The sequence below is a fragment of the Salminus brasiliensis genome, chromosome 9, assembly GCF_030463535.1.
Source record: "Salminus brasiliensis chromosome 9, fSalBra1.hap2, whole genome shotgun sequence".
Lineage (NCBI taxonomy): Eukaryota > Metazoa > Chordata > Actinopteri > Characiformes > Bryconidae > Salminus > Salminus brasiliensis.
This window is the reverse complement of record NC_132886.1, coordinates 40,749,831-40,772,669: the sequence shown is the minus strand read 5'-3', so window position 1 is coordinate 40,772,669 and position 22,839 is coordinate 40,749,831. Positions and strand designations below refer to the sequence as shown.

The following is a 22,839-nucleotide window of genomic DNA, read 5'->3' as shown; positions in this document are numbered from 1 at the left end:
CATGGGGGGAGAAGTTAGTTTGGCAAAGAATCTAATTTGCACAGTTGTCCTCTTACTCCAGATGTTCTCCATCAGCCAAGACAAGTTTGGAGCCAAATTTGGCTTCGTTAGCTTTAGTTTTGCACTGACACTAAAAAGCTTCAGAGCTTAATGACTAGAAGAATCGTTCGTCAGTTACTTCAAATGATTCAAATGAAACACACACCTTCACAATTAAAGCCTAGGAAGTCTGGATCGCTCCAGGTCTTCTCAACCTGATGTTTGTCCGTTTGCTGGACGCTTCTGCCTCTGTCGGAGCAGTGCACGCTGGCCTCCAGTATCGGTGCCGGTAGGAAACACAGTGGGACTGTTTGTCTCTCTGCACCAGCGCATTCCTCTCATTCCTCCTCCCAGTGATCTGGATGGGAATCAGCTGGGTGCTGGTAGGACTGAACTTTTCCCTGCTTTCTTGTATACAGCAGACAGACAAGAAGGGAGGGGGGAAGGGAGGGGGGGAGGGCTCCTTGCGGCAGGAAAGGGAAGGGGCTTAACCTCGGCGAGACTCATAAAAAGGAAGAGCAATGAAACCGATCCATCCATTGTCTGTGCAAATGAAGAGGATGGGCGAGTGTTTGCATGGGGATTTATTTTAAACCCTGCGAGATGTACAATCTGAGGATGTTCCCGCGCTCCAGCCCTGCTTTCATACGTGACCTCATTGAGGGCCAGAGGAGAAATGTCTTGAGCATATGTTCAAATTTTCAACTTTTTTTTTTGTCTGGAGGAATACTCTTGATCGAGGACCTTCCAGAACAATTTGGTATCATCTACCACCTATCTACCACTTCGTGGACCTCATGGTATCTTGCCAGCGGTGCTCATGGTGCTCATGGTCCTCATGACCTAGGAAAGTTTGTGGTGCTCATGGTACCTCAAGATATCTCGCCAGCGGTGCTCATGGTCCTCATGACCTAGGAAAGTTTGCTTGGTGTCTATCTCAACCTTTAACTGCCATTGCTAAGGGACCCTTCATGAGCCTTGATGGGTGCTTTTAGGAGAAGTGGTTTGACAGACCTAAAGTTTGGCCACCCACCACTAATGCTGGGCGGGATGTCGGGAACTGCAGCAATCGGACCACAGTAGTGCCAGTAGACGCATCACTAACAGCACAAATGCTTAGCTCTGCCAGAGATGGCACTACTGTGGTCCGATTGCTGCAGTTCCCCCAAATACCGGGTTTATCCTTTGCTGCTATTTTCGCTGTAATGCTGCTACAGTGGGGAAGTGATCGGCAGCAGAGGATCATTTCCTGGATAACGAAAATAAAAATTAAAATCACTATGGCAACTTGCTTGACCCAGATGGCAGTGGATCCGCTCGTGAGCACCCTTATGATCCGTGGAGGACTGGTTTGCACCGGGGATCCAAGAGAGTTACCTAACTGCACTACATCTAGTGTTCCTAGTGTACATACCATGTGTCCGTTCCGTCCAAACGTTCTTTTGCTCAGGATTGCTTCTGGTACGCGCAAGCTAATCTCCCGTGATGTGGGAACCGGCTATTCTGGGCCAAAACCACTGTTTAAATTTAGCGGTTGTCCAGTTTTACCTCATTCCTAGAGATCTCGCGGCGTAGGTAGCATTTGTGGCACATTACTCACACGAGACTCGGTTGTGGAGCTCGGAGTAGTCCAACTTCTCCAATTTCAGTCATCTGCTGGTTGGGAGTTTTCCAAAGTGATGTCAAAGCGAGGCTAAAAGTACACGAGTGCACGAGCCTTCCAAGTGCGCCTGCATGGCCTATGGATTAATTAACCCGTATGACAATAAGTACAATCCAATGTACGCCCACGCTGAACTTCAAAGAAGCTGCGAAGGAGTTCTCAAGTAGATCATTGTTCTCCTTTATTTAGATGGTCACCCGAGAGCCTAAATCTCTCTCTCTCTCTCTCTCTCTCTCTCTCTCTCTCTCTCGCTCTCTCGCTCCCTCAACCACAATCTGTGGTTTGTTCCAGTTCCACACAGAAAAGCTCAGAACCTGAAACCAAGCTCCATTGTGAGCCAGCGACATCCTAAGAGCAACTCTGTTGCCAAAACTGTCAAAGATTCATTACGGGGTTTCTCCAAAAGCCTGCATCATGAAAGGAGAGACTCGGCCGTGGGGGGATGCTCAGCGAGGCTCGGAGGGGGGTTATTATTTTAACTTTGATGGTTTCATTATCTCTCAGCCGTTTGCATTATTTGGCTTCACTTACAGCAAGCGCTCGAAGCCAGAGCGAGACGGAGATCCCTTCAGCTGTTGGGAATCAAGGATGTAGCTGTTAAAAAGTAACCTGAACTGTGTTGACGCTCCATTATGCTATTAAGTAACTTGTTTTCCAGAGTCGATAAATGCCTGAGGATCATCAGGCAAGTCTCTTTGCTTTTGGGAGCTAAAGGAGCGTTGGTGCTTGGCCTTGTGGCCTCCTTCTGAGGAGCTTCTGGTAATTAACCAAGAGCTACTGGGTGGAACCAATTTACGGTAACCTGATCAAACCCAGTATTCACGCTCTGCCTGCAGTACAGTCTTCAAATACACGATTTGGATGGTGGGTCATTCTCAGCTCCGCAGTGACACTGACCGATGGTGGTGGCGAGTGTGTTGGTGTATGGAATATCTAGTCCTGTGTCCACTGATGAAGGACCAGGAGTTTTTCAGCAGGTGACTTTACAGCTACAAGGTGGACCAACTGTGGGGTCCTGACCATTGAAGTATGCAGAGAAACAGATGGACTACAGTCTGGAATTACAGAACTACAAAGTTCTCCTATATGGGGAGTGGAGCTGATGGAGTAGACCGGGGTGGTCATTGCCATAGAGGCGTTTCGAAAAGCTGGACGGTTTATTAAAACATGCCCGGATTGTCCCCAGAGCCACTCGGCCGGATTGGGACATCACTAATCTGATTGTAATCTGATCTCTTTGTGTCCTTGGTGTGTTTACACCTGACTTTTCATCTAGTTTCAGATCTGGTAACCTGATACCGGTTCTCTGACATGCACTGATCTTCAATAATCAGTTCTGCACCATGATGTCATGATGTTGTAATTCACGTTTGATTCCAGAAAAGAACCATGTTTGTTATAGAGACGTTTGAGGAACCTTTTGAAGGCCTTAAGAACCATATCTCTATTACAACCGTGGTTCTTTATGGAACCAAAAGTGGCTTCACTCAAAGATCTATTGGAAGCATCTTTAGTTATAAACTGTAAATGGGTAGCAGTTGGGAATCAGGGTCCCTTCCAAAGCTTGGACTGGATTCTGCACAGAGACGTTTAGGTTTGCAGAATGTTTGCAGATTGTGAGATGTTCTTCCGTCACTGTCAGCAACATGCAGCCTTTCACTTCACTGGATTGGCTGGAAAACAAATAGGTCATTTATTTGAACTGACATCTTGGGTCCCTGAAGGTCTGCTGAGGTGGGAGCTCATAAAGTCAATATGTCAAGGTCCCTTCAATCCATCAGTCATACCCTCAGCTAGTCAGCAGGACTGTATTATGTGCCAGATCTTGTTTCGTATGAATTGTGGGAAACTCCTCGATTCCCATCAATGAAATCAGGAATTAGACAACTGCAAAAGTCCTGCAACCAAACATCCTACTGATGCTGATGTCCAGTATTTTCCTGTACTTCTTTGCAGATGGGGAACATCCTTAGTTCTAGGAAACTAGAACTAAACCCACCTGGGTCAGCATTATATGGAGATAATCACATCTTTCATAAATAAAACTAACTTGTGGCCACAACATAGTAAGGCATTAAAACAAGATAATTAAGTAATTGCCACGACTTAGCAAGACATGGGAACAAGATCTCCTGGCCATGACTTATCTCTTTACTATGCCTTACTAAGTCATGGCCATGACATAATTATCTCATTCCAGTATCTTACTAAATTGTGGCAATGACTTAAAGATCTTGTTCCCCCAGCTTACTAAGTCATGGCCACGACTTAATGATCTTGTTTCCACACCTTACTAAGTTGTGGAAATTACTTAATGATCTCATTCCCTTGCCTAACACACGCCATGACTTACTTACTGTGGCCATGACTTAGTAAGGCGTGGGAACAAGATCTCATTACTATTCCTTACTAATTCATGGTCATGACATAATTATCTCATTCCAATGCCTTACTAAGTTGTGGTAATGACTTAAAGATCTTGTTCCCACACTTTACTAAGTTGTGGCCATGACTTACTTTTTGTGGCCATGACTTAGTAAGGTGTGGGAACAAGATCATGTGGCCATGACCTCATGATCTCATTACTATGCCTTACTAATTCATGGTCATGACATAATTATCTCATTCCAATGCCTTGCTAAGTTGTGGCAATGACTTAATTATCTCATTCCCACGTCTTACTAAGTTGTGGTCACCTATTTTTATTATTTAACATTATATTTATGTAAGATGTCACCAGCAGAACTCTGTAGGGCATCTGACCCGTGTTTCCAGATATCTGTATGATTCCGACACCAGCGTGCATCCCCCGTCCCCGGGCTGCTGATGGTAATCCCTGTGGAATTCATTGCTCGAAGGCGTCACATTTTTCCCGGTGCAACATCAGTGTTGCCTCTCCCCACCAGCTTCCCAGTTCCTTTCGGTACTGACGCAGTTGGGCTGTTTTCCCTTAAACTGCTTTCCACCCAAACACCTTTAAGTGGCCTCCCCAACCAGCCATACTGCTGTTGTTCTCACAGTAACCAGACGTTTGGCTCGGTGTTGCATTCCTCCCTCGCTGTGGCCATGTGTCTGTTTCTTGGCATTATTAACTGCTCCGTGGAAAAGTCAGCTGCTCTCCAGACAGTGAGGTTATCCCACAAAAACATCCTCAGTCAGTCATCCTCATTCTGGGCTGGAGATTCTTCAGCACTGTTCTCACAGGCATTTCCTCTGCGATATTGTTCCCGCTGGCATCATGAGACTGTTTGACATTTTCACTAAAAGCAGCTTTTATATGGACAGGCCTTGTCCTTTTGTTGACGTCAGCCATTTGTTGCCCGGCTGCACGGTCAGTGGCATTGATCTTTGTTGCTAAGCCTATTGCATGGAAACTACGGCAAACCCAGTGTTCGTCAGTGGCACAGTGTCCACCCGGACCGCTGGCCGGTGCCGTGCAGTTTGTGATGTTGAGTTTTTGAGTTCTGCTACTCGTCTACTCGTCTGGACTTGGTTTGAGGAAAATTGGCTCCCTCACAGGACGGATCGGTCTCTCAAGACACGACAGGCCACAGAGGAATGTTCTGGTTTCCACAGCCTGTGTGGCTGCATTTCATCTAATCTGTAAACCCCAGGAGCATGAGGGTGTGTACTGGGACTTCTCACGCTCCCTTCCTCCCTTCACTTACCGCGAGGCAGCAGGTGTCTGATCCAGAGGAGGAGAAGTTGAGGGTTTTCTACACAGCGGCAAAAACAAAGGATCGGACCTGGAACAGTTCAGGAACAGAACAGTTCCGATCCTTGATCCATTAAAATATGCCTGGATCGGATCCTGTCCTGCTTCCCTGACTCGGATCGGGACATTCCTAATCCGACTGTAATCTGATCTCATTGTGTCCTGGGAGTGTTTTTACACCTGGCTTTTCGTGCTGTTTCAGATCAGAAGAGAATATATTATAATATTCAAATGAGTTATTAGATTAGTTCCCTGATTAGCTCGTTCTAGACATGCACTGATTTACATCATTAGTGTATATCATAGTATATATCTTTAGTGTATATCTTAAAATATACACTAATGATCTAACCAAACATAACTATAGTGTATTTCTTTAGTGTTTATCATTAATGTAAATCCTTAGTGTATATATAGGTAGTGAATATATTTGGTATGTGTCTTTAGTATATATCTGTAGTGTATATCTTAAGATACACACTAATCATATAAACCAAAGACTATAGTGAAATTAATTTATTTGTATGTTGTATGTATATCTTTAGTGTTTATCATTAGTGTATAGCTTTAGTGCACATCTTATATATCTATAGTATATTTCTAGTGTAGTTTTATTTACATTTTAAAAGATATTTGTGGTATATATCTTTGTTAGATAATTGTACATGTACACATTTATTTTGTGTACATGTTTAATCTATATCTTTAGTGTATATTTTTTTGTAGATAATTTTAGTGTATATTTTAAACGTATATATCTGTTACGTATTTTTAGTGCATATCTTTTTGTATATGTTTAGTCTGTATCTTTAGTATTTTTAATATAGAAATTTTAATAGATATCCCTATAGTAGTAGTAGTAGTAGTGTATAGCTTTAGTGCACATCCTATATATCTATAGTATATACCTTATAGATATCTAGTGTAGTTTTGTATACATTTTAAACAGATATTTGTGGTATATATCTTTGTTAGATACTTTTAGTAGCTATTTGTATTGCATTTCTTTTGTGTATATATTTAATGTACATGTTTAGTCTATATCTTTAGTGTATATTTTAGTGTATATTTTAAACGTATATATTCAGTATATATCTTTTGGTAAGTATTTTTTGTGCATATCTTTTTGTATATCTTTAGTGTAGATCTGTAGTGTGTATCTCAGCAGGACTGAGATATATATATACGCTGAGGTGTTCAGACCTCATAAATGGACATCTCGCCCGGTTAGCCTCGTTCTCTCTCTGACGTCTGCCCGCGCCCTGCAGGTGATGACTCGGCGACCTTTTTGCTGTTATTGACTGTCCTCATGCGCGTCATCCTGGCCTTTTCAAACAGCTTCCAGTGTGCGGAGACAATACGCCTGTCTTTATTAGACTGTTTGGCTGACCTGACCTGGTGTATTTATGGCGCTCCAACCACTTATATGTTCAGACCACTACAGGCGCCGTACTCTCTCAGGCAGCAGCTTTTCAGTCCACTTAGCTGTTCCTTCAGTACCTTTTTCAGCTGGAGCTGAAATTTGAATGCTTTTCAAAACAGGCAAGAAAGTATTTTTCATGCAATTCCAGCATCCTTCTACATTACATGACGAAACGACTAACGTAACGGGTAACGGGTCTGTTCTGATTGGCTGCCCCATTTCGTGCTTCATTCAATAAGCAGCTTGGTTTGAAACACCACCTTATATCATCAGTGTGAATGGTGGTGGGGTTGATCCTGTTTACTGTATCTACTGTAACCTGCATACATGATTGTACAGCATGTAAGTATGTTGGTTTTTGTGACCTCACAAACACTACGAATACATTATACGAATATACACTAGTGATCTAACCAGACATAACTTTAGTGTATATCTTTAGTGTTTATCGTTCATGTATGTGTTTAGTGTGTGTGTATGTGTATGTGTATGTGTGTATATATATATATATATATATATATATATATATATATATATATATATATATATATATATATATATACACGCCTTTAGTATATACCTTTTAGATAAGTATGTTGGTTTTTGTGACCTCACAAACAACGAAAAATGCAAAATGGGCTGTTTCAGTAGCTTATTCTCCATATCTGGACTCCGATCAGAAGAAAAACATTCAAATGAGTTATTAGATTAGTTCCCTTAGCCCGTTCTAGCACCGTTTACATATACATTAGTGTATATCATAGTATATATCTTTAGTGTATATCTTAAAATATATACTAATGATCTAACCAAACATAACTATAATATATATCTTAAGTGTTTATCATTCATGTATATGTTTAGTGTGTGTGAACAGTTTGCTTGCATTTTTACATGTTTTCCATGAGATAGGGCCTTTAACGTTTATATTAAGGTTAGGCTCTGAGAGGTCGTCTCACCACAGCAACGATATTTTATCTGACTTTTTGCAGCGTAGGCCGATCAATAACGGCTTTATCCAGGCTGCGTGTCCGCACCCGGTGTCCGGCCCAACAGGATTATTGCGTACAAGCAGCCTTGTGGAGACAGCAGGCCCAGGTGCTGTGTGTGTGTGTGTGTGTGTGTGTGTGTGTGTGTGTGTGTAAAACACATCCTCATGTCCTTTACGCCTCAAAGTGAAACCGGACGCTAATCTTAGGGTGGAAAAAACATGGAGGCAGCCTCTGGCTGTGCCTCAGCCCACAATTCTCGGGGGCAGCGGGGTCCATTGTCGGCCCAGACGTTTGATCTAATTGAATCAGTAACAAACTGCAGTGTCCCAAATACATGCCTCATTGTTGCAGACGAGGTCATTGCGACACTCAATTCCAAAGTTCCCATCTCAGAGTCTGGCCTAATCTGCTTTACTGTGCTTCACCGTGTCCTCCACCACCACCACCACCACCTACACCAGACCCCCAGACATTGTGCTGGTTTATTTATGGTGAAATACAGGGTGATAAACAGCCGCCATAAAAACACGCACTGTCAAATTCCCATGAAGCACCATATAGGAACTGTGGCGCAGTGTACTCGAGCTCGGGTATTTGAAAACAGACAGGGCCGTTTTGCAGGGGGACTAGTGCTGGACGATATATCATTATAATGATATACCATGATATTGATAGACCACCATATTGTAATATTTTTCAACCATATATTTGTGATATATTATCCGATATATACGTATGAATCACTAGTGCAACTGTGATATGACGATATTTTAATTGTATTATAATAAACAATATGCTTGTATTCAAGACATGCCGATTAAAATTGGGTACTGTGACAATTTAAATGCTGTGATACGATATTTCTATCACATCACCCCCATATCACCCTTCCTACCGTACCGTGTACATTTACGCACGTTCTGCTCTGATTGGCTACCCTGTATTGTGCCCCTTTCAAATACAAATCCAGGTTGAAACACTAGATTAAGCTCTTTAATTCAATCGAAATAATCAGTTTTGCACGATATGGGCCCTTTAATGCTTTGATGTGTGTCCAAATGTTTGTGGACACCCCTTCTGACGAATGCATTCAGCTGCTTTAAAGTTGCATCCAGGTTTCCATGCTACAGTGAGTTCATTTTTTTATCCACCTGTTTTGTTTTTTTGCCAGCACCCACGGCGCCCCCTACCCTGTGGCTCTCTCGAGCTTATTTTACCATGTTCTAGATAGGCTTCGAACAGAAATTCGACACATCAGACACGTAAGATTATTAATAAAGAAGTCACTCAAGGCCTTCTGGAGGTTCTAGATCTAGGAGGCTCTAGGTTCCTGGCTAGGACTGTGAGAGGTTCCACATGTTTTCTTTTTATATCTCGAGCCTCAGATCATGTTCAATCCAGAACAGCCAGAACATCTTCAGGTGCACCGCCATTAGCTTATGTTTCCAATGCAGCTCCTTGAGCTTGAACCGTGGGCACCGACCCTATCCGGTCCCGGCTCCTAATCCCTGCTTGGATACGGGAGTCAAAACCAGCCTGTAATCAACAGCAGCAGTGACCTTTAACTAGCTGATGTTTGCTACCTGTGTTATGGCTGTAGGTGCGTGTGTTATGTCTGCTGCGAGCGGCTGTTTGTAAACCGTTTTAAAGAGTTTATGCTGGAGCGTTCTTCGCCTTTGAGGTCCATCGCAACGTGACCGTCACTCCTGCGCTGGTGGACTTTGATGAGGTGTTTATTTTCTCCTGGCTCCTGAAGCCCTTGTGACCGCCTGGGCTGTTTCTGTGGGGTCAGATTTAGTTGAGTGCCTTTAGGCTCCAAGCTGCCGTACACAGAGCTCCATATTGTCCTATACACACTGCTGTATGTAGTGTAATCACATGGGAAGGGGGGCAGGCCGGACCACTCTGGTCCACCAGTGCAACCAGAATGGGATGTGTTTTTATTTAAGTTTGATGGTTTATTTGGTCTATCTACCAGCATGACCAGCATGACATCCTCACCACACTGGTTCACCAGTATAACCAGCTTGACCAAGCCAGTTTGATTGGTCATGCTGGTAGACCAGCTAGTCCATCAAACTCAAACAACAGCTCCAACAAACAACTGGGTCCTCATCAGGGAACACCCCCTACCTTCGGCGAGGAGTTTTCTTATTGAGTTGGTTTGGACACCAGTTGTTCCCAGAGCTCCATGGTTACTAGGGGGCACTTCCTCACAAAAAAAACCCAAAACCTCAGGCCTAGTTTCCGAGAATTTTTGTTTTTGTTTTAGACTTTGATTTTCAAACTGTAACAGAAATTCATTTACTGTATGTACTGTATTAACTGTGGGGTGGTCCTGGTAGGCAGTGGTCAGTACCTACCAAAACTAAGCCAACATGAGCATGTTGTCTTTTGAGGGCGTAGAGTCAGGCCCAAAACTGGACGTCCAGTCTGTCCTCACTGGATATGGCTTGTTGCTGGAGTAGAGAAAGACCTTCTCCAGGGAAAAATCCCTCTGAAAACTTGGCCCGAGGTTTTTGGGGTTTTTTTGTGTGAGGAAGTGCCCCCTAGTAACCATGGAGCTCTGGAAACAACTGGTGTCCAAACCAACTCAATGAGAAGAAGGTAGGGGGTGTTCCCTGATGAGGACACAGTTGTTTGTTTGAGCTGTTGTTTGAGTTTGATGGACTAGCTGGTCTACCAGCATGACCAACCAAACTGGCTTGGCCAAGCTGGTTAGCATGGTGAGGATGGTCATGCTGGTAAATAGACCAGATAGACCATCAAACTTCAATAAAAACACATCCCACGCTGGTTGCACTGGTGGACCAGAGTGGTCAGGCCTGTCATGCTGGTCATGGTGGCCACCCAGCTTGGTCACACTGGTTGACTAGCATGGACATGTTGGTTTTGCTTATAGACCAGATAAACCATTCAACCTCAAATGAAAACATGCCCTATGCTGGTAATACTGGTGGACCAGTGTGGTTAGGCCTGTCATGCTATTTATGCTTGGTTACGCCGGCTGCCTAGCTCGGTCAGGTTGTTCGCACTGGTAGACCAGATAAACCATCAACCAACTCGAATAAAAACACACCCTATACTGGTCAGGAGCTTAACTGGTCAACCATCTTAACCAGTTTAACCTGCTTGAGCTGGCCACGCTGTTACTGGTAGCCTGGTACAGGGTAGGGGGAATTCCTCCCTCAGTTTAAATGGACAAAAGTCAAGAAAGGATGTAGCAACACAACATCCTACAGTCAAAGCAACCCAAACCACCTCCCACAAACCCATTTCCACCTCAATGACTCACACTTGGTGTGCTTCCAGATCTTCTTCCAGACGCCCTGGTCATGGTCTAGTTTTTGTGATAGCAAGGGTTTCCCCCCTGCACTCCCCCCATGAAACTCAGACGTGTTTAGTCTCTTTCTGATGGTAGATGCTTTACTTTGACATCACCTGTGGTAAGAGCTACCTGCTACCGTGATGAAGTACTGCCAATAGAATAGGACTCTCTAGAGCAGATACACATTAACTCATTGGCACCATGCTACCTAATAATGCCAGGCGTGGGATAGAGGGGTATGAAGCCCCCCAGCATTGTGAAGCTGTGGAGCAGTGGAAGAACTGTGCTCTCTGGAATGATGGTGGTGGAGCTCCATCCAGTACTTTTGGGATAGTGATCATCTAACATCCTGACCCCACTAACACTCCTTTGGAGAATCTTCTTCTTGGACAGTAGAGACAGATACTCCAACAAAAGCAGGAGAAGCTCTTTTTAATCCCCATGATTTCAGAAGAAACAGTGAACGAGCAATTGTCCCAATACTTTTGTCCAAATGTCCCATATCAAATCAAGGTACTGCCATACAGCCCTAAAGTCAAAAACTAGGCTCAATTCCAGGCAGGAATTGGAGGAAGAGAAGGATTTGTCATCATCGCAACAGGTCAGGTGGGAGCCGGTGGCTGGGGGTGTTTTAGAAAGGTTACCGAGAAGAAAGGAAAGGTCACACAGAGAGAGGAGAAGATGAATGACTTCTACTCTGAACCGCGGCACGTCTTTGGGAGCGCTAACATCTTGTGACCAGCATCGCTGCGAGACCGTATTTATCCAACAACATTAGCTAAGCGTAATGGAAAAAGCAGGCCTGACTTCAGCCGACCAGCAGCGAGGTCACATGTAGCTGATGCGTGTCTGAGTGTGTGTGTGTGTGTGTGTGTGTGTGTGTGTGTGTGTGTGTGTGAGTGTGTGTGTGTGTGTGTGAATGGTGAAGCAGCAGAGCGTGATGTTCATCTTCTTTTCCGCCGTCCCATGATGCTCACCTGATTTCCCTCCTTCAACAGCTCCCACTCTCATGACTTCTACCCTGCGCTCACTCTCCCACAGCAAACAGAGCAGCTCTTTACAGTGGAGAGGCCACGCCCACCTTACTGTACCAGCCTGGGAACGCACTGAGGAATGCAAAGATTCGAGCTGTTTGTTATGTCTGCCCCTGTTGTGCTCAAAAGACTCCAATAGACCCGAATAGACTCGCCTGAATGGTCTGAAAGGATAACAGGAACGCTTTCGCTGTGGTCATTGTGGTCAATGCAATCAAATGCTCACAGCAATGGTCCTTCAACTATTCTAATCTAATGGAAAGCCTTCTTCCATGGACAGTAGAAACTCCAACTCCAAGTTACTCCAACAAATGATGACTATTATTATTTTAATATCCTTGATTTCAGAAGAAACCAGGAATGAGCAGATGTCCCAATACTTTTGTCATTATTTTTTTTCTCAGTGGTGATTCAGAGGATCCAAGAGGAAAACGTACACAGGACTGATCATATGGGGGAGATAACCTCCGTTTCCAGAGTGTGGCCCATTGTACAGAGTCAGAAAAAGGCCAAAACCATTTCCTATCTCTTGTCTTCACTTCCTCTAGCCAGCGAAAGACGCTGGAGTCAGCAGCTCAGCAGCTCAGCAGTCTTCACCACCCCGAAGCTCAATGGAAATCATGAAACAAAAAAAATCCACTTCTGTTTTTTGGATTTCTGAGTCCCCCACAGTGCGAAACCCCACAGGAAGAGACGCCGCTTCTTCCCGGTTGCTCATTTATCGCTATCCGAGTGAACCAACGAGCGAACCAACGAGCGAACCAACTCCGGCCTCCGTGCAGGAGAGCCATGTAGGTCAGCGCTCACCCTGAGGTCAACCGACGCTGCACTTTCTCCACTCCAACAGTAGCTAACGTTCAGGTATTAATTAACCAGCCGCGGTGTGATCGGACCCCAGCAGGGGTGCTTTCCTCGGGCCTCCCGGGGCTTCTTCAACTCCTCTTTGGAGAAAAAAACAAACAACACAAGTGAAGTGAAGTGAAGTGAAGTGAAGTTCTCTCGCTTGGATTTTGTTTGGTGAGTTCTGTTCAGAGCTCCTGCCCGTAGCCTCCTATTGTAAGACACTGGCCTGAAATGGCAAGGAAAGTCCCACGGCAAGAATGGGAGGAAATGTTCCCGGATTGGCGGGGGATATTTTCCCGTTGGCTGCCCGGCACCTGAGAGCTGAAAAGTTGATGGGCAACAGTTTGCATGAGTGATGTTCCTCAAATGTAGCCAAGACTGATTAAAACCAGCATCCTGACCATAGTAAGAACACGTCCTGTAGGGTCAGGTCCTGTGGTTAAACCCCCCGCCTCCCCCCTACATCTGAAATGACGTTGAAATGACGTCAAACAGTCTTAAAGAACCGCACTAGATCCTCAAACGGTGCTTCACTGCTGCCAAACACACTTAACTAACCTCCACTGGCCCCTCGAACCACCATAGGTTTATAATTCAGTTAATAATCCTGTCAATAATAAGAACTATTGTGAGTTATTGGGTATCCGTGGTTTAGCATAGCTTGTGGAATCCCACAGGGTTCTATTGTAGGGCCTATGAAACTTCTTTTAGTTAGGGCAGTTATGGAGTTTATAGAGAGGCCTGCTGGTTTGTTTGGGGTATTTTTTGGCAAGACGTAGCTTAACATGTAGCAGCATTTGTATTTTGACTTTTCAACAGACTGGTAATCCAGAGGATCCAGTATAGCAGAGAAAACGTGGACTAGGCCCAACATCTGAGGCAGTGGATTGGGTGGTTACCTCACTTCTGTGGTGAAAATGATGGAGGCATGGCTCCATCACGATCATTGCTAAGGTTTTAACGTGGCTATGCTCTGTACTTTAGTCCATGTTCACAGATAAAACGTCTGAAACCACATAATCAGGTCTGTTGAGATTACTGATTAAACACCTACACACACCTACCTGGTTTCAGATGAGTTAGGCATGCATTAGCACCACGCTAATCCATCCATTTTGTGGTGCAGTGCGTTCGCCTTGTCGCTGCAGTGGATTTCTTTGGGACACGACTCACTCCAGGCCTGTTTGGAGTGTTGGGCCTAAGAGCAGGACCGTGAGGAAGAAGCAAGCCGGTGCGAAAGCTAGAGGCCGGGGTGTGGAGTCAGATTTCTATAAATAGAGGCCATTAGGCGCTACGCCGGTGCTTACCGTTGTGACCCGAGGCGGTGATGTAGCGTGTCCAGGGTCATGGCTAAGCTAACGTAAAGGCGGTTATGTAAGACATGAGGTAATGGGCTCGTAATCGTCTCCAGCGAAAGCCACCGGAGGCCGGTTCTGCTAGAGGAACTACTCCCTCCGCATGACTTCAGCTGTGTTTTTCAGACATCCTGCCCAACACAAAGCTTCTCCTTTTAGGATGAGCCTCCCTCGGCCCATCTGCGGCCGCATGGAGCGGACATCCTCTTTCCTGCACTTTAAAGAACTTTCCATTTTAGTGTCGAAACCATAAATGGAAGGGAATTTGCACAATTCTGAGGGCTGTTGAGGCGGTTGCTGAGTTGTTTGGGAGTGTTTGTGTGCGATCTTGGCTTGCAGATAAACCACCATGTTTACATTCGGATATTTTGGTCTCCTGCATGTGCTAGCACGTGCTGGCTCTCAGCCAGGAGGTTCTTTAAACTCCAGGTGCGTCTCGGCAGACCCCCCAGATTGCTTTGTTCACACCGTTAAACTCAGAGGCTGCCTGGTCACTGAACATACCTGCCACCAGGGGGCGGCACATTCAGTAGACTGTGGAAAAGCTTAGCCTGCTTTCAGCTTCAGTCCTTCTCAGATGTCCTTTAGTCCAACCTTAGATGGGTTCCTACTCCTTCCTACATGTGGTGCACAGACGTCTAGCATAAACAGCTTGTCTAGATCCTGTAGAGAAGTACTGCCAATAGAATAGGACTCTCTGGAGCAGATCACCATGCTGCCTAATAATGCCAGGCGTGGGCTATAGAGGGGTATAGCGCCCCCCCAGCATTGAGGAGCTGTGGAGCAGTGGAAGAGCTGTGTTCTCTGGAATGATGGTGGTGGAGCTCCATCCAGTTCTTTTGGATGGGATGAGTTGGGGAGTTGGGGATGATGAGGTGAGGTGGTGATCATCATCATCCTACATTTTGATCTCACTAACAATGCTCTTGTCACTGAATGCAATCAACTCCTCACAGCAATGCAGTAGAGACAGTTCTTTCAACTCTTTTAATACCCTTGATTTCAGAGGTAACAATGAATGAATGAGCAGGTGTCCCAATACTTTTGTCCATATAGTGTAAGTCAGGTGTGTTGAAACTAAATCTCTCTCTCTCTCTCTCTCTCTCTCTCTCTCTCTCTCTCTCTCTCTCTCTCTCTCTCTGTTTCTCTGTGTCTCTCTACCAGGATGCCTTCGTGGATCTGTATGGCCGGCAGAAGGACTCGGTTTTCAGCAGCTCTTGGCCATCCATAGTGACGGTGTTCAGCCTGGCGGCGCTGGGGGCCGTGGGCTTCACCATAGGAGCGTACCTCGCTCAGAAATGAACAGCTCCCCTCCCTCTCTCTCTCTCTGTCTCTCTCTGTCTCCAACACTCTCTCTCTCTCTCTCTCTCTCTCTCTCTCTCTCTTTCTCTCTCTCTCTCTCTCTCTCTCTCTCTCTATATATATATATATATATATATATATATATATATATATATATATATATATAAATTTTTTTTTTTTTTTCCTCGGCCCCTCAGAGACGCTCCTGTCCAGGACATGCGTCTCTTCAAAGACCTTCTCCTCCAATCTCTCTCTCACTCTCTCTCTTTTCTCTTTCTCTCACTCTCTCTCTCTCTCACTTTTACTCTCATTCTCTCTCGCTCTCCCTCACCCCGGAGTTTCAAAGCTCAAGCACAAACAGCAGGAAATGAAGAGGCCGCCCCCACGTTGGAAAAGGGAGGGCACTGGGAAGGGAGGAAGAAAAGCAGAGGGGACAGAGGCTGAAGGAAGGCGGCTGGTTGGGTTGGTTTTGACAGTACACTCGTAAAGAGTGCTGGAGAACCCGTATCTGTGCTGTGAACAGGTTCTCCGGTCCTGCAGTGTTTTACATGCTAGCTTGCCCCGGGTGCCTCTGAAGCGCTGCTGGAGCTGGATTAGCATTCCCACGGGAGGCTGTGCTATGTCATTTTTAGAGATCCGACTGGCAGCCTGACAGTCCTAGTAAGAATCTTTACATCATCATCATCATCATCATCATCACTCCATAGACACACTCAGTTCTTACACACTGCTATTACTGATTCAGCCAATTACAGAAGACTATTCACTGCACAATGATCAGTGGATTAGAAGTGTTATTCATACTGGATTAAATCCCTACAAGAATTACTATCAGACTGTAGAAGTTAGACACAGTGCAGATTCATACTGGATCAAAGTCACCCCACAATAATTACTGTTAGACTTCAGAAACTAGAAAGTCCAGATTCATACTGGATTAAAATCACTCCGTATTCAGAATCAGCCCACAGTACTTACCGTTAGATTGTAGAAACTAGGCACACTAATTCACACCGGATTGAAATCCCCACCATCATCACTGTGCAGATTCATACTGGTTTAAAACCACTCAACAGTAAGAATGTAGAAGTTAGACTGTAGAAACTACACACTGCAAATTCATACTGGATTAAAACCACTCCACACTCATTACTGTCAGACTGTAAAACCACACACAGGCTGCAAATTCATACTGGATTAAAAATTCTCAACACTCATTACTGTCAGAATGTAAAACCACACACACTGCAAATTCATACTGGATTAAAAATTCTCAACACTCATTACTGTTAGAATGTAAAACCACACACACTGCAAATTCATACTGGATTAAAACCACTCCACACTCATTACTGTCAGACTGTAAAACCACACACACTGCAAATTCATACTGGATTAAAAATGTTCCATATTCAGAACCAGCCCACAGTAATTACTGTTAGACTGCAGAAACATGGCACACTAATTCACACCGGATTAAAATCCCCACAAGTCAGACTGTAAAACTACACACTGCAAATTCATACTGGATTAAAACCACTCCACACTCATTACTGTCAGACCGTCGATGGTAATCACAGAACCTCCTCAGGTAAAGTTAACTCAGCTCCAGTAGGGTTCTAGAATCCTGGAGAACGGTGTTGATGGAACCCTGGTCTGCTTCAGTCTCACTCTGGGTTTGGAAGATGATGAAAGTTTTGACAGACCGCCTCTCCTCTCCTCTGAAAGTAGTGTCTGTGGGCTCGGCACGGAGGCGGAGAAGATAAAGGCTGGATTGCACGGAGACGCGGAAAGGCAAACAGGGCTGAGATTGACGGCTTCGGCCCGGAGCTGTCAGCGGAGACGGAAAGCTGACTGAAAGATTCTTCACACCTCTCGGCTTTTCACGCAATTCCGGCAAAGCTGGTAATGGAGAATGAACTCGGAAAAACAAGGGGGCCGGAGCTGAGAAACGAGGCGCATTGCTGATGTGTTTTGAACAGGTTGTGACACGTGTTGCCATACTGACTCAGAGGCTGATCACCGCATTAATAAGCAGCCGAAGGTAGAGGATTGAGCCGAATTCCGATTCCGGAAAAGGACGGAAAGCAGACTGTACCCACATTTTCAGCTGCTCTTGACAAATTCCAGACATGTAGATGAGCAGATGTGATGGATCAGACATCCTCCCGCGAGTCTGTGGAGGGAGAGGCTATTATGTCTAATCCTCATCACTCATTCCTGCAGCACGTCTGCGTCAGCGTCTGCTGGAGAGCGCAGAGGAACGCTCTGGTTAAGGACTGTGTGCAGGTTTGTGCACCGAGAGTGCAGCAGAAGAGAGAGAGAGAACGCCAAAGAGAAAGCGTTTGTACGTGAATGTGGTGGGTTAGGAGAGTGGAGATGAGAGAGCATGTCAGCGTAACAGCTTCTGACTGAAGAAACACAGGCAGCACCAAGGGCTTCGTTAACGAAAGGCTGGAATTCCTAAGAGAGCCGAAGCGAATGTGAGACTTGAATGCGACGGAAAGCTTTAGACACTTTGAGGAACGCTCCGCAGGTGTGAAAGACAATAAACTAGGACTTTAAAGGGGGGGTCCACCAGTTAGTTTTTTTTATGGGCAGAATTTCAGTTGAAAAGATGAGATGCTGAGATAAGATCACTGAGCCATCCTGAGCTTCACTGTACAAAAACGTACCGACCGATTTCTTTACAGTGGTGGTGAATGGAACCAGGGGTCAGTTGCCATGACTACAACATTTACATTTATGGCATTTAGCTGACGCTCTTATCCAGAGCAGCTCACAAGGTTACTCGTATTACAGAGCCACTGGGCCAATGTAGTGTTAGGAGCCTTGCCCAAGGACTCTTACTGGTGTAGTGCAGCACCCACAGTCACCCAGACCGGGAATCGAACCCTGGTCTCCCACATGCTGTGGTAGCTCACTGGCAGGAAGTGGTGTTACCTGTTGCACCATCAGTGCAACCCACCAGTGAAGCGACACTACAACACTCCCCAAAGCACGTTTTCTATGTGGACTACTTTTTGCCGCACTACACCCTGCATATTGCATATGTATCCCTCCACCGTTTTAATGATATGCGATTTTCGGAAAAGGTTTTAGAGCCACAATCTTCTCAGAACTCTGGTAGAACAGTGTCTGGGGCATCGGGCGGTGTTTTTTTATTAGGGCAGTAATTAAAAAACGAGGAGGTCAGATCAGTTCTGTTCTGTGTCTTATCTAGAACATGGAAAATAAGCCTATTCACACACACACACCCTCCTTCCCCCATGTGCAGTTACACGAGCCACAGGACGGGGGCGCTGTGGGAGCGCACTGATTCACTGATTGACTGAAAACAGGTGGGAAACAAAGTAAACAAGCACGAGCCCACCGTAGTTCCGCGTTAACGACGCGCTGAGTTCGTTTGGAAGGGAGAACCAAGCAGAAATGGGTACTAGCTAACTAAATGAGCCCGAAAACAGTGAAACACACTCCCAGGACCCCGCTCAGGCCTCAGGTAAGAGGCTTTATCCTCTAAACAGGTGTGATCTGAGCCTCCGTCAGCCGGAACACGGCGTGTGCCCTGGTGTTTAGCATGCCGGCTAACTTCTCTAGCTAAAATACAGTGCTAGAAAGCTAGCTAGCTCACTGGCTACGAGTCCAAACCCAGCAGAACCGGTCTCTCATTTCTCCTTCATTTCTCTCCCATTTTCAGACCCGAGTCTTTATGGTCAGCACTGGTGTGGGGGTCAGCAGTTAGCTGGCTAGCTGGTTAGCGAGCAGCAGCTGAGCTAGCTGAGCAAAGGCTAGCTTAGCGAGTGGCTACAGAGCCAAAACTACGGTGGAAAACCTTAAACTTCAACCTCCTGAGCTCCATTATTATCATTAGCCACATTTTTAAGAGTCTTTCTCGTTTATAAGTGAGTTTCCAGTCAGACAGTTGAGACAGTAGCTAAGTTCTGTGGAGAGCAGAGCAGAGCTAGCTAATGCTAATGCTAATGCTAACAGCCCTCTCCTGATTCCGGGCAGTTTAGCGGTTGCTGCTGTTCTCAGACTGGTGCTTTTACCTTTATTAAATGACAGATAGGAAGCTGAGCTTGTTTATTCGCTTGTGGACAAACTGAACTTTGATTTTGGCGATTTTTCAGTTTTTAAATACAGCTGAAATGAGGTCCAGGAGGCGCAGAAGCCACGGCTAGCTAGCTACTTGTGCAGCCTCTGGTAATACCGTACACCGCCATTAGGTGGAGCTGTCTGCTTCCCTTCACCTCCACTGTAGAACCCCAGGTAAGGTTATCTAGAACCCAACCTCTCTCACTGACCCTGTTCAGATCTGCGTTCAGCACTCAGTGCTGTCTCAGCAGGTCTTTGGTTCATGTGGACCCGAATTCACAGAGAGAGTTTTCTGAGTGTGTGTGTGTGTGTGTGTGTGTGTGTGTGAGAGTGTGAGTGTGTGTGTGTGTGAGAGAGAGGGGGTTTAGTTTTAGTCCACCTTCATGCGGACAATGGCATTAGATCAGGGCCTGCTACACGCTTTAAAACAGACCCCGGATCTTTCTGTTCAGCTTTAACTTGAACATTTGTGGGATTTTTAATTCTGTATTATTTGTTGTTGTTTTAGTGTTTCAGACGCTGATGGATCACAGCTTTTACAGTGCTGTATTTGTGTGTCAGACTGTTGGTGAACTTAATACTGCATAAATTGGGCAGTTTCTAAACCATAAAGCACACGAAGAAACATCGAGGCTTTAAATGCAGAAAATACTAAAAGTACAGTAAACTAAATTATAAACAAAAACAAACACGTCTGTAATTGTCCTGGTGGGAAACATTCTCAATAGATATTACAGAATTCAAAACTATCTTTCTATATAAATGAATCCTAGAACTGAAAGCCAAAAAAACAGCAGAAATCTGTATCACAAACAGCTGCGTTCATACATTTTCTTTTAAGTTTAGAAAAACAATTTTTATAATCAGTTTTAGAAACTGAATATATATAGAAATTTAAAAAGCCAACCTAAAAAGGTCTCAATTAGGCAGCTCTAGGAGCCTAATCTGGTCTAGTCTAGTCTCGGGATATCTACAGTAAACTAACGCCCTCTGAAAATTAGAAGGGCCGATCTAAAACCTTGTATCAGATGCAATGTTATTATCATTGATGTTTAATTTTAATGTTGGTAAAAAATATTTTAGTGAACTATCTCAGTACTGAAGAATAGGATGGTAATAAGTCTAACACCACCCTAAACCCCCCGGTCCCAGTCCCGGTCCCCCGGCCTTGGCTTCTTAGTATGAGACTGATGTTTAGGGCCGTAGTGCTGGCGTGCTCTGATCTGAGCTCCTGTTACTGAATCAGTACTGTAGGTTTGCATTGCGCGGACACCAAAACAATAAAACGATCAATTTTCATTTTATTTAATTTTTTATTTTGTGTAATTTTTTTTTATTATTTTTTTTTTGGCGAATGTACAGAAGCTGTCATTTCTTTCCACTGTTTACAGCCACTTTCTTACTTTCAATAATGTCACACTAATACTTACCAGATTTGAAATGCCATATTTGATCATTTGTTTTTTATTTTTATATTATTATCATTATTATTTATTTTAGGTACCTTTTATAAAACAAATTAAGTTGATCATTTTAATATCGAAACTTTTGTTCCAAGTTTTTTTTGTTTGTTTATTTTTCTATATTTTAAAATATCTAGAGTTTTATTAAGATCCTAATTTGCTGCCTAAACGCTGCTCACGATACTTAATTCTATAAATGAATATTAAATAGCTAGTTGGATATTTATTGAACGTGTATATCACAGGACACACTTAACATATATTAATGTAGCGACGTTTTTAACAGAGCTTGTAGAACCCAGTGGGCAGTTGGCGATACACTATATGGACAAAAGTATTGGGACACTTGCTTACTTCTCACTGTTTCTTTTCTGAAATCAATCAAAAGGGTATTAAAAAAAAGAGTTGATCCTGCTTTTGTTTGAGTAACTGTCTCTACTGTCTAGGGAGGAAGAAGGCTTTCTAGATGTGGCTGTGAGGATTTGATTGTATTCAGCGTAAAAGAGCGTTCAGGACGTTGTATAATTGATCACCAATTACATGTGTGCGCGCATTTGCACAGGTGCTTAACCTAAAGTAGCTGAATGCATTCATTAGAAGAGGTGTCCACAAGTATTTGGACATAGAGTGTATATGTAAATAAGTAAGTGTTTCTGCATCACAACGTCTTCAGCTTGTTTTGTCTGATTTTATCTCTCTCGAATCTGAAGAAGAAGAAAAAAAAAAGAACCCTCATGTTGTTCTATGGGACACAGTAACGTCCACTGTTCTGAATGACTGGGTGTTGCGGTGTTGCCGGCCGGGGCGAGAACCGTAGTTTGGCTCCAGGTTCATGCTGCTCCTAAACACACCGAAGCGTCCAGTGCTCCACATCTAGACCCGTGACGGTGCTGTTGTACATAGTCCGCATGTGACACTCCTGAAATAAGCTATCACACTATCCTCTCGTACAGTGACCTGATTAAAGAACCCAAACCCTACAGACCGGCTCCAGACTCCTTTATCTCTCTCAGCCATCAGCCATAACATTAAAACCACCGGCCTAATGTGGCGCCGCAGGACCTCCCAAGACAACCGTGAGCAGCAGATCCTTTCAGAGGTCCTGGAAGATGTGAGGTGAGCATCAGTGCTTCTTGGGGCCCCGTTACACGAGGATGTCCTTCCAGGAAGCATGTTTGGTAGGTACTGACCACGGCATGCCAGGAACGCGTGTCAAATTATTTATTTTTTAGATGTTCTGACCCAGTTGTCTAGAACCTCACGGTTTGGTTCTTATGCTTGTCTATTTTCCTGCTTTAACACCTTCGAGAATTGACTGTTCACTCACTGCCTGATATGTAGATCCATCCCTCGACAGATGGAGCCTCTGGAACCAGATCATCAGGGTTCTTCACTTCACCTGACAGTGGTTTTAATGTTATGGCTGATGTAAGGTGTGTGTTGCAGTATGAGTGCTGTATGTACGTGACTGAAAACACTGCCGTTCATCTGTCAGACATTTCCTTCCCCCAAAAAAGTCTTTTCGTGTTCTAGATAACTGAGTGAGATGTTCTAGCTACTACCAGCAGTAGGGTCTAGCTATTAATT

At 44.6% G+C, this 22,839-nt stretch overlaps 1 protein-coding gene across 5 annotated transcripts in view; it reads left to right on the top strand.

Annotated features, from left to right (window-relative positions):
- bcl2b (BCL2 apoptosis regulator b) overlaps positions 1-22,839 on the top strand; it is a 54,504-nt gene that overhangs the window by 22,407 nt on the left and 9,258 nt on the right. For 2 of the 5 annotated variants that reach the window (XM_072688473.1, XM_072688472.1), the window contains one exon: positions 15,557-22,232. The exons of the other annotated variants lie outside the window; for them this stretch is intronic. In XM_072688473.1, coding sequence (XP_072544574.1) covers positions 15,557-15,694 — 138 coding nt within the window. In that variant the 3' untranslated portion in view covers positions 15,695-22,232. Of the gene's footprint in view, positions 1-15,556; positions 22,233-22,839 lie in introns of those variants that run through there. 5 annotated transcript variants of the gene reach the window in all.